General features: G+C 40.1%; 1 protein-coding gene across 8 annotated transcripts in view; it reads left to right on the top strand.

Annotated features, from left to right (window-relative positions):
• Positions 1 to 14,402, top strand: part of ZNF521 (zinc finger protein 521) — a 328,366-nt gene that overhangs the window by 131,660 nt on the left and 182,304 nt on the right. For all 8 annotated transcript variants that reach the window (XM_060775191.2, XM_060775188.2, XM_060775187.2 and 5 more), the window contains one exon: positions 380 to 3,735. In XM_060775191.2, coding sequence (XP_060631174.1) covers positions 820 to 3,735 — 2,916 coding nt within the window. In that variant the 5' untranslated portion in view covers positions 380 to 819. The remainder of the gene's footprint in view (positions 1 to 379; positions 3,736 to 14,402) is intronic.

Consider the following 14,402-nt stretch of genomic DNA (forward strand, 5'->3'; position numbering starts at 1 on the left):
AAACGCTTAGTCCATCCTGGGAGAACCTAAAAGAGAACCCTTTTTACTATCTCTGCCATGATGCTACTTCTAGACATTTTGAATGCCTGAGTGGGAATATTGCAATAGCCAGGGACAGCTGGCACCTTGAGGTAGCATTGGTACTTTCTGCTCTCCACAGAATGACCCTCAACATAAATACAGGTCATGTCAAAATCCATAATTTTGACCCCCAAAATCTGCTCTCAACTTAGACATGAGGTTAGCATATATTCTTGAGTATGTGCAGCACATATGTATTTCGGTTAATCCCTGATAGACTGTATACATGCAGACATATCAAGGACAATTTGTATAGAAGGACTTTAAATGTTCATTTCCCTTTTCCTAACTTTTTCAGATGGAGTAGACATTGAAGATGATCCCTCCTGCTCATGGCCAGCTTCTTCGCCTTCCAGCAAAGACCAGACTTCTCCAAGCCATGGGGACGGATGTGACTTTGGTGAAGAAGAAGGTGGACCAGGACTGCCATATCCATGCCAGTTTTGTGACAAGTCTTTTAGCCGCCTTAGCTATTTAAAGCACCACGAGCAAAGCCACAGTGACAAGCTCCCTTTCAAGTGCACGTATTGCAGCCGCCTTTTCAAACACAAGCGGAGCCGAGACCGCCACATCAAACTTCATACAGGAGATAAGAAGTACCATTGCAGTGAGTGTGACGCAGCTTTTTCAAGAAGTGATCATCTTAAAATTCACTTAAAGACTCATACCTCTAACAAGCCATATAAGTGTGCCATTTGTCGGCGTGGGTTCCTGTCTTCTAGTTCGCTTCACGGACACATGCAAGTTCATGAGAGAAACAAAGATGGTTCTCAGTCTGCCTCCCGGATGGAGGATTGGAAAATGAAAGACACTCAGAAATGTAGTCAGTGTGAAGAAGGTTTTGATTTTCCTGAAGATCTTCAAAAGCACATAGCAGAATGCCATCCTGAGTGTTCCCCAAATGAAGACAGAGCCGCTCTTCAGTGTGTTTACTGCCACGAACTCTTTGTAGAGGAAAGTTCACTTGTAAACCACATGGAGCAGGTTCATAATGGAGCAGAAAAGAAACATATGTGTAGTATATGCTCAGAGAACTTCCATACTGTTGAAGAGTTGTATTCCCACATGGATAGCCACCAGCAGCCGGAATCCTGTAATCATAGCAACAGCCCCTCTTTAGTGACTGTTGGCTACACCTCAGTATCTAGTACCACACCAGATTCAAACCTCTCAGTGGATAGCTCAACTATGGTCGAAACCGCTCCCCCTATACCAAAAGGCCGTGGCAGAAAACGGGCAGCCCAACAAGTGGCTGATATCACAGGGCCTTCAAACAAACAAGCCAAGGTTACATACAGCTGCATTTATTGCAACAAACAATTGTTTTCAAGCCTCGCAGTACTGCAGATACATCTGAAAACTATGCATTTAGATAAACCTGAACAAGCCCATATTTGTCAGTATTGTTTAGAAGTTTTACCTTCACTTTACAACCTGAATGAGCACCTGAAGCAAATACATGAAGCCCCTGATCCTGCACTGATTGTTTCTACCATGCCCACAATGATCTATCAGTGCAATTTCTGCTCAGACGTATTCAATGACCTCAACACCCTTCAGGAACATATTCGATGTACTCATGGATTTGCAAATCCAGCTGCTAAAGACAGTAATGCGTTCTTTTGTCCTCATTGTTACATGGGGTTTCTTACTGATTCTTCTTTGGAAGAGCATATTAGACAAGTCCATTGTGATCTCAGCAGTTCCCGTTTTGGTTCCCCTGTCCTAGGTACTCCTAAGGACCCAGTTGTTGAAGTATATTCTTGTTCTTATTGTACAAATTCTCCAATATTTAATAGTGTTCTTAAACTGAATAAGCATATAAAGGAAAACCACAAGAACATTCCATTAGCTCTAAACTACATCCATAATGGAAAGAAATCTAGAGCCATGAGCCCCTTATCTCCAGTGACTATAGAACAAGCTTCATTAAAGATGATGCAGGCGGTGGGTGGTGCCCCTCCACGCCCTGCTGGTGAGTACATTTGTAATCAATGTGGTGCTAAATACACATCCCTCGATGGTTTTCAGACTCACTTGAAAACGCATCTTGATACTGTTCTACCTAAACTGACCTGTCCTCAGTGCAACAAGGAGTTTCCAAACCAAGAATCCCTCCTGAAGCATGTGACCATTCATTTCATGATAACCTCTACTTACTACATCTGTGAAAGTTGTGATAAACAGTTTACTTCAGTGGATGATTTGCAGAAACATTTACTTGACATGCACACCTTTGTGTTTTTCCGTTGTACTCTTTGCCAAGAGGTTTTTGATTCTAAAGTTTCCATTCAGCTTCACTTAGCTGTGAAGCACAGCAATGAAAAGAAGGTGTACAGGTGCACATCCTGCAACTGGGATTTCCGCAATGAGACAGATTTGCAACTTCATGTTAAACACAATCATCTCGAGAACCAGGGCAAAGTGCACAAGTGTATTTTTTGTGGCGAATCTTTTGGTACTGAGGTAGAACTCCAGTGCCACATTACCACACACAGCAAAAAATACAATTGCAAGTTTTGCAGCAAGGCATTTCATGCTATTATCTTGTTGGAAAAACATTTGAGGGAAAAGCATTGTGTTTTTGAAACCAAAACCCCCAATTGTGGAACGAATGGAGCATCTGAGCCCGTTCAGAAAGAAGAAGTAGAGCTACAAACCTTGCTCACAAACAGCCAGGAATCGCACAACAGCCATGATGGTAGTGAAGAAGATGTTGATACATCTGAACCCATGTATGGCTGTGATATCTGTGGGGCAGCATATACAATGGAGTCTCTTCTGCAAAATCACCAGCTTCGAGACCACAACATCCGACCAGGGGAAAGTGCCATTATTAAGAAAAAGGCAGAGCTCATTAAAGGAAATTACAAGTGTAATGTGTGTTCTCGGACGTTCTTCTCTGAAAACGGCCTACGTGAACACATGCAAACCCACTTGGGTCCAGTGAAACACTATATGTGTCCCATATGTGGTGAAAGGTTTCCATCTCTGCTTACTCTTACTGAACATAAAGTCACACACAGTAAGAGTCTAGATACAGGGAACTGCCGAATTTGCAAAATGCCACTCCAGAGTGAGGAAGACTTTTTGGAGCATTGCCAGATGCACCCTGATTTGAGGAACTCATTAACAGGATTCCGTTGTGTGGTTTGCATGCAAACAGTGACTTCTACTTTGGAGTTAAAGATTCATGGCACATTTCACATGCAGAAGACAAGTAACACATCTTCAGTGCAGGCTGTAGGACGAGTGCAGCATCTTCAGAAACTGTACAAATGTGCTTCGTGTCTGAAGGAATTCCGTTCAAAACAGGACTTGGTGAAACTCGACATCAATGGCCTGCCATATGGTCTGTGTGCTGGCTGTGTTAATCTCAGCAAAAGTGGTAGTCCAAGTGTCAACATCCCCTCAAGCAGTAACAGACAAGGCATGGGCCAGAGTGAGAACCTGAGCTCCACTGAGAACAAAAACAAGGCAGGAGGACTGAAGACTCGCTGTTCCAGTTGCAATGTTAAGTTTGAATCAGAAAATGAACTTCAAAATCATATCCAGTCAGTCCACAGAGAGCTAATTCCGGACAGCAATAGCACACATCTGAAAACGCCACAGGTATCACCAATGCCCAGAATCAGCCCATCACAATCTGAAGAGGTACTGTATTCATTCTCTTTCTTTCTCTCTTCCTCTTTAAATAATTTTTTGACTTTATCTTTTGTTAGTTATTTTCAAGATATGCTTAGCTTGAAGATGTGATATATTTCCCACAGCCATTAGCTAGCTAGCAATTACTTCCTTCTTGATAAGCCTTGTGTTTTGGCTTGAATGGTGCAATGTAGGACTAATTCCAGTCTCCCTAGGATATTGTCTTCTTTATCACTGAAGAGAATAATCTTCATGCCAACACAACTGAGAGCTGGAATCTTAGCTGAGGTTCATTTTGAGTTGGAATCCCTAGTTCTGAGTTATGCTTACGGCACAGAGTGTTAATGACATAAAAGTAAACTACATCAAGCCAAAGCATTGGCATGCAGAGTGCTGTTTTTTGAAAATATTTGTGAGCAACAGAGCAGGAGGGCTATTTTTGTAAATTATGTTGTTGACATTAATTTTTCCCTGTCTTGCTCTACTTTGATTAAAAAGGAACACCATGGTGTAACACCTACTTTCGCTAAAGGGCGAATTAGTCTTTTCGTTGCAATTCAGTTTTTTATGTGGGTGTGCGCATGCAGTATTTGTGTGGATTTTGTTCTTGTTGTTGTTGACAGAAAATCATATTAGGCATCAAATGATTAACATTTCTCGCAAAATAATATGTAACACAAAATTGTACAAATGTGAGTGTCCCATGGGGCTCAAAGTCTTATTCTAGATTAATTGATTTGCAATAAATGCTGTGGCCTTCCTCTGTTATTATAATCACTAACACAAATTAGAATTGCCAAAGGGGGCATTGCCAAGCACACTTAAGCACACATTATTTAGCATTTGATTTTCATTAATCTCAATTTTGTTTACACAGAGGGCAAGCAGCATATGGTCCATGGTCTATATCTAGTTATTTTAAATCTTGGTCCATCATTCTTCCTCCTTGCCCCCCACTCTCACATCACACACCATTTATATTTCTCCTATTGAGAACCTGGAAGATGTGACTATGTGGAAATGAAGTAGCCATCATGGCCAGGTGAAAAGATGAGGGAGGCCAGATGCATATCTTTGCCATATTTTGCCTGCTTGGCCTAGCTACAATATCATCTGAGAAACAAAGAGAAAGAATATTTTCATTTCTTACTTCTTTAATCTTTTTATAATAATCTGTTGATCTTGGATTATTTCTTATCGCAAATTAATTGTGCTGATTGCTTATACAAAAACAAGCATGAATTGAAATTCTTCATATAAATGGTTTTTGGAAAGTGTTTCCCCATTTTTATGGAAACATCATTTATGTACAGGATTTTTTTAAAAAAACAACAGTTAATTAAAATATTAAACATTGTTTCCCTTTTGTTAACAATCAGAAAATAATCAGGAAAATCAGTTTAAATCTCTATTGACACTCTTTATTTACTCTCATATCAAATCAATTCATTGAATGACTGAAGCTTGCAGAAATATTGGCATATTGTATTCCCGTTGATTCAGTGGGCATGATAACTGGATTAGCTGGTTGGTACAAACAATTGGATATGAACCTAAAGTGAAACTAAGCAATGGTTTTAGGTCATACTAACAAATTTATTTAGGCTTGTGCCTTTGCTTGACAACGGAAATGGCCAACACTTTGCACCCTCAGTAAATAAGGGATCATTTCAAATTGATGAGAGAAACAATGATCTAACAATTTTTATCTGTCAAAATCAGCACGTGAAAACATTCATGATATGGAAATAACATTGTTACAAAATGTCCAGCCATCACATTGCCGTTAAAAGCCCAGCTACATAGGGCAGTTAAATGCACATAACCAAGCAGGGCAACCTAGAAGGGAGCAGTATCTTCCTCTCTGTCCTATTTTAAGGCTTAGCTAATTGGTCCCTAATACTTCAAGGAAGCTGTTAATTAAACCTGAATGAACATTGGGATGCCTTTATGCGTTGGAAGAATCTATGAAAGAAGTTCTTACATTACACATAACCTAGAAAGAAGGAACATGCCCATTTACTTATTTTTGTACCACTATCATTTATCCAAATGTCTGTTAATGTGTACTGGGATAAACAAGTATTGTAGGAATCCCATGACAAGTTTATTGAATATCACAAGTGTCTCTCCAAATGAAGACAGTAGAAAAGTAATGTCTCCCTCTGGTTCCATCACAAAAATTGATAACCTTAGAAGCAATAATATATGATATGCTGATTTGTGCGGTGTTAGCTTTAACATCATTTCTCAAATGGTTCCTTTTATAGACAATATATTCTGAGGTTTAGAAAAGTCTCTGCTTTCCCCATCCCATTCAAAACACACCAAAGCATGCTAAAATCAAGAACTTTGAGGTTGCCTGAATGTAATTCAAAAACTGCAATTCCTAAGAATCTGTGGAAAAGGATGATAGGAAATGAGAAATATGTCCAAAGATGGAGATTTGATACTTTCTTTTGGGTGAAAAGGATCTTTTCAGTCCACTATCCCATCTACAAACATTGAAAATTTTGTTCCTGGTTTGAAAGTGTTATTTCCTGTTAAACTCTGTGGTACTTACTTTGAAAGCAGTTGTTATACTCCAGAAACTTCATTTTTGTGGCTGCCACAAACTATGTTGAATTGGTTGAGACTGTGAGATATTCATTGAAAAACTATAGCAAAACGTGCTGCAGAATGTCCTGCAAAAATGAATTTTTGCAGTTTAATGAACCTTTCCCATGTTTTTATGATAGAACCAATTAGGAAATATCATTTATAACCCAAGAACAAAAATCATGTTACATAGTGTAATCTAGGACTTTCACTCTGTCGCAGAGGTTTGAAGGAAACGTAGACTGCATCAAGTGAAATAATATGGTGACTGGCAACACTCTGTTTCACATTTGAGTAGGGCTCAGCTAGACCATCATGTTGGTCATCACATCTTAAATAGGTAATATATAGAATCATAGAATCATAGAATCAAAGAGTTGGAAGAGACCTCATGGGCCATCCAGTCCAACCCCCTGCCAAGAAGCAGGAATATTGCATTCAAATCACCCCTGACAAATGGCCATCCAACCTCTGCTTAAAAGCTTCCAAAGAAGGAGCCTCCACCACACTCCGGGGCAGAGAGTTACACTGCTGAACGGCTCTCACAGTCAGGAATTTCTTCCTAATGTTCAGATGGAATCTCATCTCTTCTAGTTTGAAGCCATTGTTCTGCGTCCTAGTCTCCAAGGAAGCAGAAAACAAGCTTGCTCCCTCCTCCCTGTGGCTTCCTCTCACATATTTATACATAGCTATCATATCTCAGCCTTCTCTTCTTCAGGCTAAACATGCCCAGTTCCCTAAGCCGCTCCTCATAGGGCTTGTTCTCCAGACCCTTGATCATTTTAGTCGCCCTCCTCTGGACACATTCCAGCTTGTCAATATCTCTCTTGAATTGTGGTGCCCAGAATTGGACACAATATTCCAGATGTGGTCTAACCAAAGCAGAATAGAGGGGTAGCATTACTTCCTTAGATCTAGACACTATGCTCCTATTGATGCAGGCCAAAATCCCATTGGCTTTTTTTGCCGCCACATCACATTGTTGGCTCATGTTTAACTTGTTGTCCACGAGGACTCCAAGATGTTTTTCACACATACTGCTCTCGAGCCAGGTGTCACCCATTCTGTATCTTTGCATTTCATTTTTTCTGCCAAAGTGGAGTATCTTACATTTGTCACTGTTGAACTTCATTTTGTTAGTTTTGGCCCATCTCTCTAATCTGTCAAGATCGTTTTGAATTCTGCTCCTGTCCTCTGGACTATTGGCTATCCCTCCCAATTTGGTGTCGTCTGCAAACTTGATGATCATGCCTTCTAGCCCTTCATCTAAGTCATTAATAAAGATGTTGAACAGGACTGGGCCCAGGACGGAACCCTGCGGCACTCCACTCGTCACTTCTTTCCAAGATGAAGAGGAAGCATTAGTGAGCACTCTCTGTGTTCTTCCACTTAACCAATTACAGATCCACCTCACCGTAGTTTTGCCTAGCCCACATTGGACTAGTTTCCTTGCCAGAAGGTCATGGGGGACCTTGTCGAAGGCCTTACTGAAATCCAGGTACGCTACATCCACGGCATTCCCTGCATCTACCCAGCTTGATCATGCCTTCTAGCCCTTCATCTAAGTCATTAATAAAGATGTTGAACAGGACTGGGCCCAGGACGGAACCCTGCGGCACTCCACTCGTCACTTCTTTCCAAGATGAAGAGGAAGCATTAGTGAGCACTCTCTGTGTTCGTCCACTTAACCAATTACAGATCCACCTCACCGTAGTTTTGCCTAGCCCACATTGGACTAGTTTCCTTGCCAGAAGGTCATGGGGGACCTTGTCGAAGGCCTTACTGAAATCCAGGTACGCTACATCCACGGCATTCCCTGCATCTACCCAGCTTGTAGCTCTATCGAAGAAAGAGATCAGATTAGTCTGGCATGACTTGTTTTTGATAAATCCATGTTGACTATTAGCGATGACTGCATTTGTTTCTAAGTGTTTGCAGACCGCTTCCTTAACAATCTTTTCCAGAATCTTGCCCGGTATCGACGTGAGGCTGACCGGACGGTAGTTGTTTGGGTCATCCTTTTTTCCCTTCTTGAAGATTGGGACCACATTGGCCCTCCTCCAATCTGCTGGAACTTCTCCCGTTATCCAAGAACTCTCAAAGATGGTTGCCAATGGTTCCGAAATGACTTCCGCTAGTTCCTTCAATACTCTGGGGTGTAGTTGATCTGGCCCTGGGGACTTGAACTCATTAAGAGCGGCCAGGTATTCCTGGACGACTTCTTTCCCAATTTGGGGTTGGATGTCCTCCAATCCCTCATCCACTCCATCTTGCTGAGGTTGAAGACTCTCTTTTTGTGAGAAGACTGAGGCAAAGAAGGCATTAAGTAGTTCTGCCTTTTCCCTATCCCCTGTCAGCATTGCCCCATCTTCTCCTCGAAGAGGTCCTATCGCCTCCTTGTTATAAATGGGGGAAAGTCTCAGTAGTATCATAAAGTAACCCTGATAAAAATAGATAACCCTAGAGTTAAAAGTGGTTGGCAAAGACATTATCTAGATAGTTATTTTAAAAAATAGAGACAGGGTACCAGCACAACTGTTACAAGCTGCATAAGTACATATTCAGATGGCTCTGCATATTCCTCTCTAAAAGTGGAAGGAATTAATAACATTTTACACTGGCTATCTCTGACCATGAAGCTTGGGTGAGGATATGCTGAGGATGGTGTAGGCTTTAAAAACTCAATACTGTAAGTGGTCTAGATCATGGGTTCTTAAACTGTGGGTCCTAACCCCCAAATGGGGTCCCCTTGGTTCAACGTTGGGTTCATGAATTTTTTGGAAACAGTAAAATCTTTCTAAACATGATGTGTTTACACAAATCTGTTAACAACAGTGTGAAGTGTTTACATGCAGAAGATGCTTCAGATGTTCTCCACAAAAAAGAAAACCAGCCTGTTTAGTAAGCCTTATTATTTGAGTTGTATATTTATTTTATATACCTGTCTACCTGGGATCACATAAAAATTTCTTGGATGGTAAGGGGTCATAAGTGGAAAAGGTTTAAGAAGCCATGTTTGTGTGTGTGTGTTTGTGTTAGGAGCAACTTGTAAACCTGCAAGTCGCTTCTGGTGTGAGAAAAATTGGCTGTCTGCAAGGATGTTGCCCAGGGAACGCCCGGGTGTTCTTGTTCTGATGTTTTACCATCCTTGTGGGAGGCTTCTCTCATGTCCCCGCATGGGGAGCTGGAGCTGACAGAGGGAGCTCATCCGTGCTCTACTGGATTCGAACCTCTGATCTGTCGGTCTTTAGTCCTTCTAGCATAAAGGTTTAACCCACTGTGCCACCCAGGCTCCTGTTCCACCTTGGTTTAAATGATACTTTAAACTGTGGAAATTTTTGACTTGAAAGATGTTCAAGCAATCCTATTGTGACTTGAACACTCAGGGGTTTGGCTCCTTCAGTTATGTCAGTCCAACTGTCAGGCATATTTCCTCTTTTCATGCTGCCTGTCACTTCATTATTATCTTTTATAATGAGTGATCTGTCTAGTTATAACATCCAGATTACAATAGCCCCAGTTTGATTATTTGGCCTCTGTTTAAAAGTTCAGGTTTGATTTTCTCTTAGACCCATTTATGTGACTTTTTAGCAGAACTTTCTTCTAGTAAGTACATCTTCTTGCCAGCTTTCTTCACTGTACAGCTTCCCCATCAGACATAGAAATTAGTAATACTATGATATGTGTGATTGTGACTTTGCTATTCAATGATCTAGTGTTGTCCTTCAAACAATGGCCTCAAAATTACTGCATATACCTGAGTAAGGCTCCTGGTAGGAAGGTGTGGGGCTGCAAGAAGCCCTTTGCAGGGCTTCTACGAGCTGAGTGCCTCAGCCCCTTTTGGCACAGCAACCCAGCTGGATATCTGTGCCAAGAGAAGAGGAGAAGCTGTATGCCCCAATTTATGTCATTTTACTGGAAATTTTCCAGTAGCTGCTGCATTTCCCACCCTAGGCTTATACTCAAGTTAATAAGTTTTCCAAGTTTTTTGTGGTAAAATTAGGTGCCTCGGCTTATATTCGGGTTGGATTATACTCAGGTATATATGGGTAATTAGGGTTATAACCTCAAGCTCCACCATTCTTGGAGTAGTGCCAATCTCAAAAGAGACTGCATAATATTTCATTAATGCAATTATATTACCTTTGGAATATGAAATTAAGCAACTTCTGCTCTGATCTGAATACTGAAATATGATTTTGCTTTTTGTTACACTTATGTTGTTGAAAATAGTATAATTTAAGTTTAGAAGTTTTCCCGGTGTCAGTCATAGCTGCTTTTGTCACTCTGCCAGAAAAATGAAAAAAGCTTGTTGTAGTTACCCTGAGGCTCACCTATTTGTCATTGTTCAGCTGTCAATCCTTGTCACTCTTCTCATACACAAAAAGATGTTTTAAATTTATTTATCATCGCATATGGTTAAGTGTTTTGTTTTCTTCCATTCATATATCGAATGACTAACAGTATAATGGAAACATTTTGATTTAGAGTAAGGTTCATGGAGCTCCTTAAAGACTGCACTGGTTTTCAAAGCTATATTTATTAAAAGGAATGACATAGTTTTGAAAAGTGCAATGGAGGAATGATGTCAGTAGCGTTTTTTTTTTAAGGTGGTGCAGATTTATAAAATTATAAACAACCCTACATGCTGTCTCAGAATCCTAAGAGCTTTTACAAAATTTGCAATAGGCATAAGTGTTGAAGGAGTATTCTCCAGTGAACACTTGCAAACTGTTACTTTTATTGGGCACAGCTGTTGCTGATGGTAGGTGGAAAGAGAGGTTTGTTGCTTGAGCGTTATCTCATTGTTTTGCAGCGTTCTATATATGTATATGTGTGTCTGCATGCATGCCTGTATATGTGTGCATTTTAACAAAACAGCTATAGAAAATGAATTAATGCATACATGTCTTAGGTACAAAGTATAATATCAGACACAAGCAGTCTCCATTTGATGTAGCCACAAGTGGTGGTTGGAATGATTTACAAAACATAAGAGCTGGACAGGGTCAAGTCACCTTGCAATAAAAGTGATGGAGGACCAAATGCCTCAGTGGGAGAAGAAAGATCCATGTTCTCCTTGGTGTATTTTCTCCCATCTTCCAGAAAGTTAATTGATGGCTACCAAGATTGCAGCCAATATAGCAGCTATAAACTTTCAATTTGGAAGTGTTCTTGGGCAGTAGAAAGACCCCTGTTCATCTATTTTGCCTTGGCAGTTGTAATGTGTGTAAGCATCTTTCCTCCACCACTTCTCTAGCTTGGGTTTGAGTCTCCCCCAATCTGTAAGTGCTGTGTTGAATTTATTTGCATGCTGGAGCAAGCCATACTTTCCTTCTGTACCTTTTCTGTTCTGTTTCTAGATTGAACCTATTGCATGTAGCTATTTCCTACAAGCTCTCAACCTGGGAATGTTGCATTGCATATGTGTGACCAAGCAGATATAATAATAATAATAATAATAATAATAATAATAATAATAATAATAATAATTTATTGTATGTAATGTATACCCTGCTTTATCTCCTCTGAAGGGGACTCACAGCGGCTTAACATAAAAGGGTTAGCACAACATTTAAAATATACAAATATTAAAACAGAATTAAATATAAACAGTATTGAAATATTCACAGTTAATACCATTCAAACATATTTGATGGTTATTCAAAGCTAAAACCTCAGCACCCCTGAATTGATCTTAAAAACCATTATCTTTAAAAGCCTGCTTGAATAGAAAGGCTTAAACTTGTCATGGGAAGGGCAGCAGGGAGGGGGGCATTCTGGTTTCCCTGGACAGATTCAGGAGGCAGCCACTGAAAAGGCCCACTCTCTCGTTCCCACCAACCGAGCTTGGGGTGAAGGTGGGACCAAGAGAGTGGTCTCTTCTGAAGATCTCAGGGCCCAGGCAGGTTTGTAAAAGGGGGTGCGGTTGTCCAAATAGCCTGGACCTGAACTGTCTGAACCGTTTAGGGCTATGGATCTTCTCACCTTCTTGTATATGGCTCTTCTCACCTTGTCTAGATAGGTTTGAAAGCTTTCATGAAGGCTGGGGCTATCTTCTGTGGGGACTGCAAATTGTTTTAACCATTGTGACAGGGACGAGCACCATACCTGTCCCCTATTGGCTGTAGTTGTTGGGTTCTTTCTTTCTTTCTTTCTTTCTTTCTTTCTTTCTTTCTTTCTTTCTTTCTTTCTTTCTTTCTTTCTTTCCTGGGGATAGATGAGAGACTGATATTGGTTATGTAACCACCATTTTGAATAGACTTGGATTAAAGGATTTTTCTTGGCACTGGTTTCTGGCTTTGTCTACATACACACAGCAGAATTAGTGGAAGAACACAAGGCTAAGGGTAGGAAGTATCATTTTTAAATATTAAGAATGTGAAATTGGCAATTGGAAGGATAGTAGATCTAAGGGTAATATTTTAGGCTAGCTCCTTGCTGTGTTAATCTCCTGAATTTGAAAGGAATTTTATGCAAAAGAATATTCAAAAGAAGTCTTTACGTCTTTAATCTGAAATCTGTACTACACTCAGAACATGACAGCTTCATTTCTACTTGATTCCGGTGCATATGGAAACAAGATCTCAGTTAGATTGATCCCTCTCTTTAAAATGAGTAAATATTTCCTTAAATGCCTTATGCATCCTTAATTCCTGAGCAGTTTTCTAGATAGTTTTGTAGAATATGTTGTAGGTGACCCCTGTGGCTGGGTCATCTGCTGTCAGTTCTCCATATTGTTTTGATTCTTGATTTTTAGTGTCTGTTCTGATTATATAGACCTCTGATGGCCTGTTATTTAGGAATAGATGAATCAGTTTGTTTCCAGTTAGTGTCTTGTTTGTCCATCTCAATTTATTCATCCATTCTATCCTCGTATGGCCATACCTGTTGGGATCTTGGCTATCATTTTTTCTACTAGCATCTTTCTAGACATTGTGTCAGTGATTTCCGCAACTAGAGGAAGTGGTTTTAGTCTTTCATCCCTCAAGTGTTTTAGGCTTCAGGTCCCAGAATCTCCCATAGTTAGTCATTCTGACCGGGACTTCTGGGAACTGAAGTTCAAATCTGGAGGATCAAGAATTGACTTAGAACACATTGTTACAACCTACTCTTAAAAGTCCTAATGGTAGGAATGATGGTCACACAAGCCCTTATTGGCTAATATGTTAACAACATTATTGAAAAGGACAATTAAGAAAATGTGGTTATTGCTACAACTATCTTGTTTACATTTTCGATGGCTGCACACCTTCACTCAAAGAAAAGCAGTTCAGTAGTGAAGCACTTATACAAATGAGCTGCCTCAAATACTTAGTATCTCTAGTTAAAAGGGATTTCAAACTGTAATTAGTTCAATAAAGAAACTTATAAATGCTGAGTCTGAGATTCAACACCATGCTCACTCATGCCTAGCATCAGTGGATTAGATTCACAATTGATCTAGCTTAAGTATAAATTACTTATCCATATTTATATCTGTATATTCATTTCTGTCCAATACCTGCATATTTGAACACAGTGCTAAGTGAGAACAAGTGAGGCAAGAACTAAAAGTTGTTATCCATCAACTACACTAAACTGTGTCTTCAGGAAAATAGTCCAAGACAATACCCAAGTCTTTTGTGTGATCTCTCCTCTCTCCAGCTTTACACCTTTATCTGTGACCCTTGTTTCTTCAGTTGTACCCGATTTAAGTTGTCTTAATTTCTCTTGCCTTCATTCTGCACTTTACACCTGAAAGAGTTTCCAAGAATACCTATAGTAATTAGTGCTTAGAGAAGTTCATTTTTTGACATCTTTCACATCTCCAGCATGGTAGATGACTAAGGCTTCCAGGAGTTGCCATAGCATGGCTCCATGCTATGGGATCATGGGAGCTGTAGTTTGGGGAGGCATCAACAGAGAAGACTAAAGACCTTGCAAAACTACAACTCCCAGGATTCCATAGCATTGAGCCAGCGCAGTTAAAGTGGTGTCAAATTGCATTAATTCTACAGTGGAGATGCACTCCATAAAGGTGCACTGGAGGGTGTAGAGATTCTTAGATAAAGGTAAAGAAGTTTTTATTTTCCACT

This window comes from Anolis sagrei, chromosome 4, assembly GCF_037176765.1.
Source record: "Anolis sagrei isolate rAnoSag1 chromosome 4, rAnoSag1.mat, whole genome shotgun sequence".
In the NCBI taxonomy this organism is placed as follows: Eukaryota; Metazoa; Chordata; class Lepidosauria; order Squamata; family Dactyloidae; genus Anolis; species Anolis sagrei.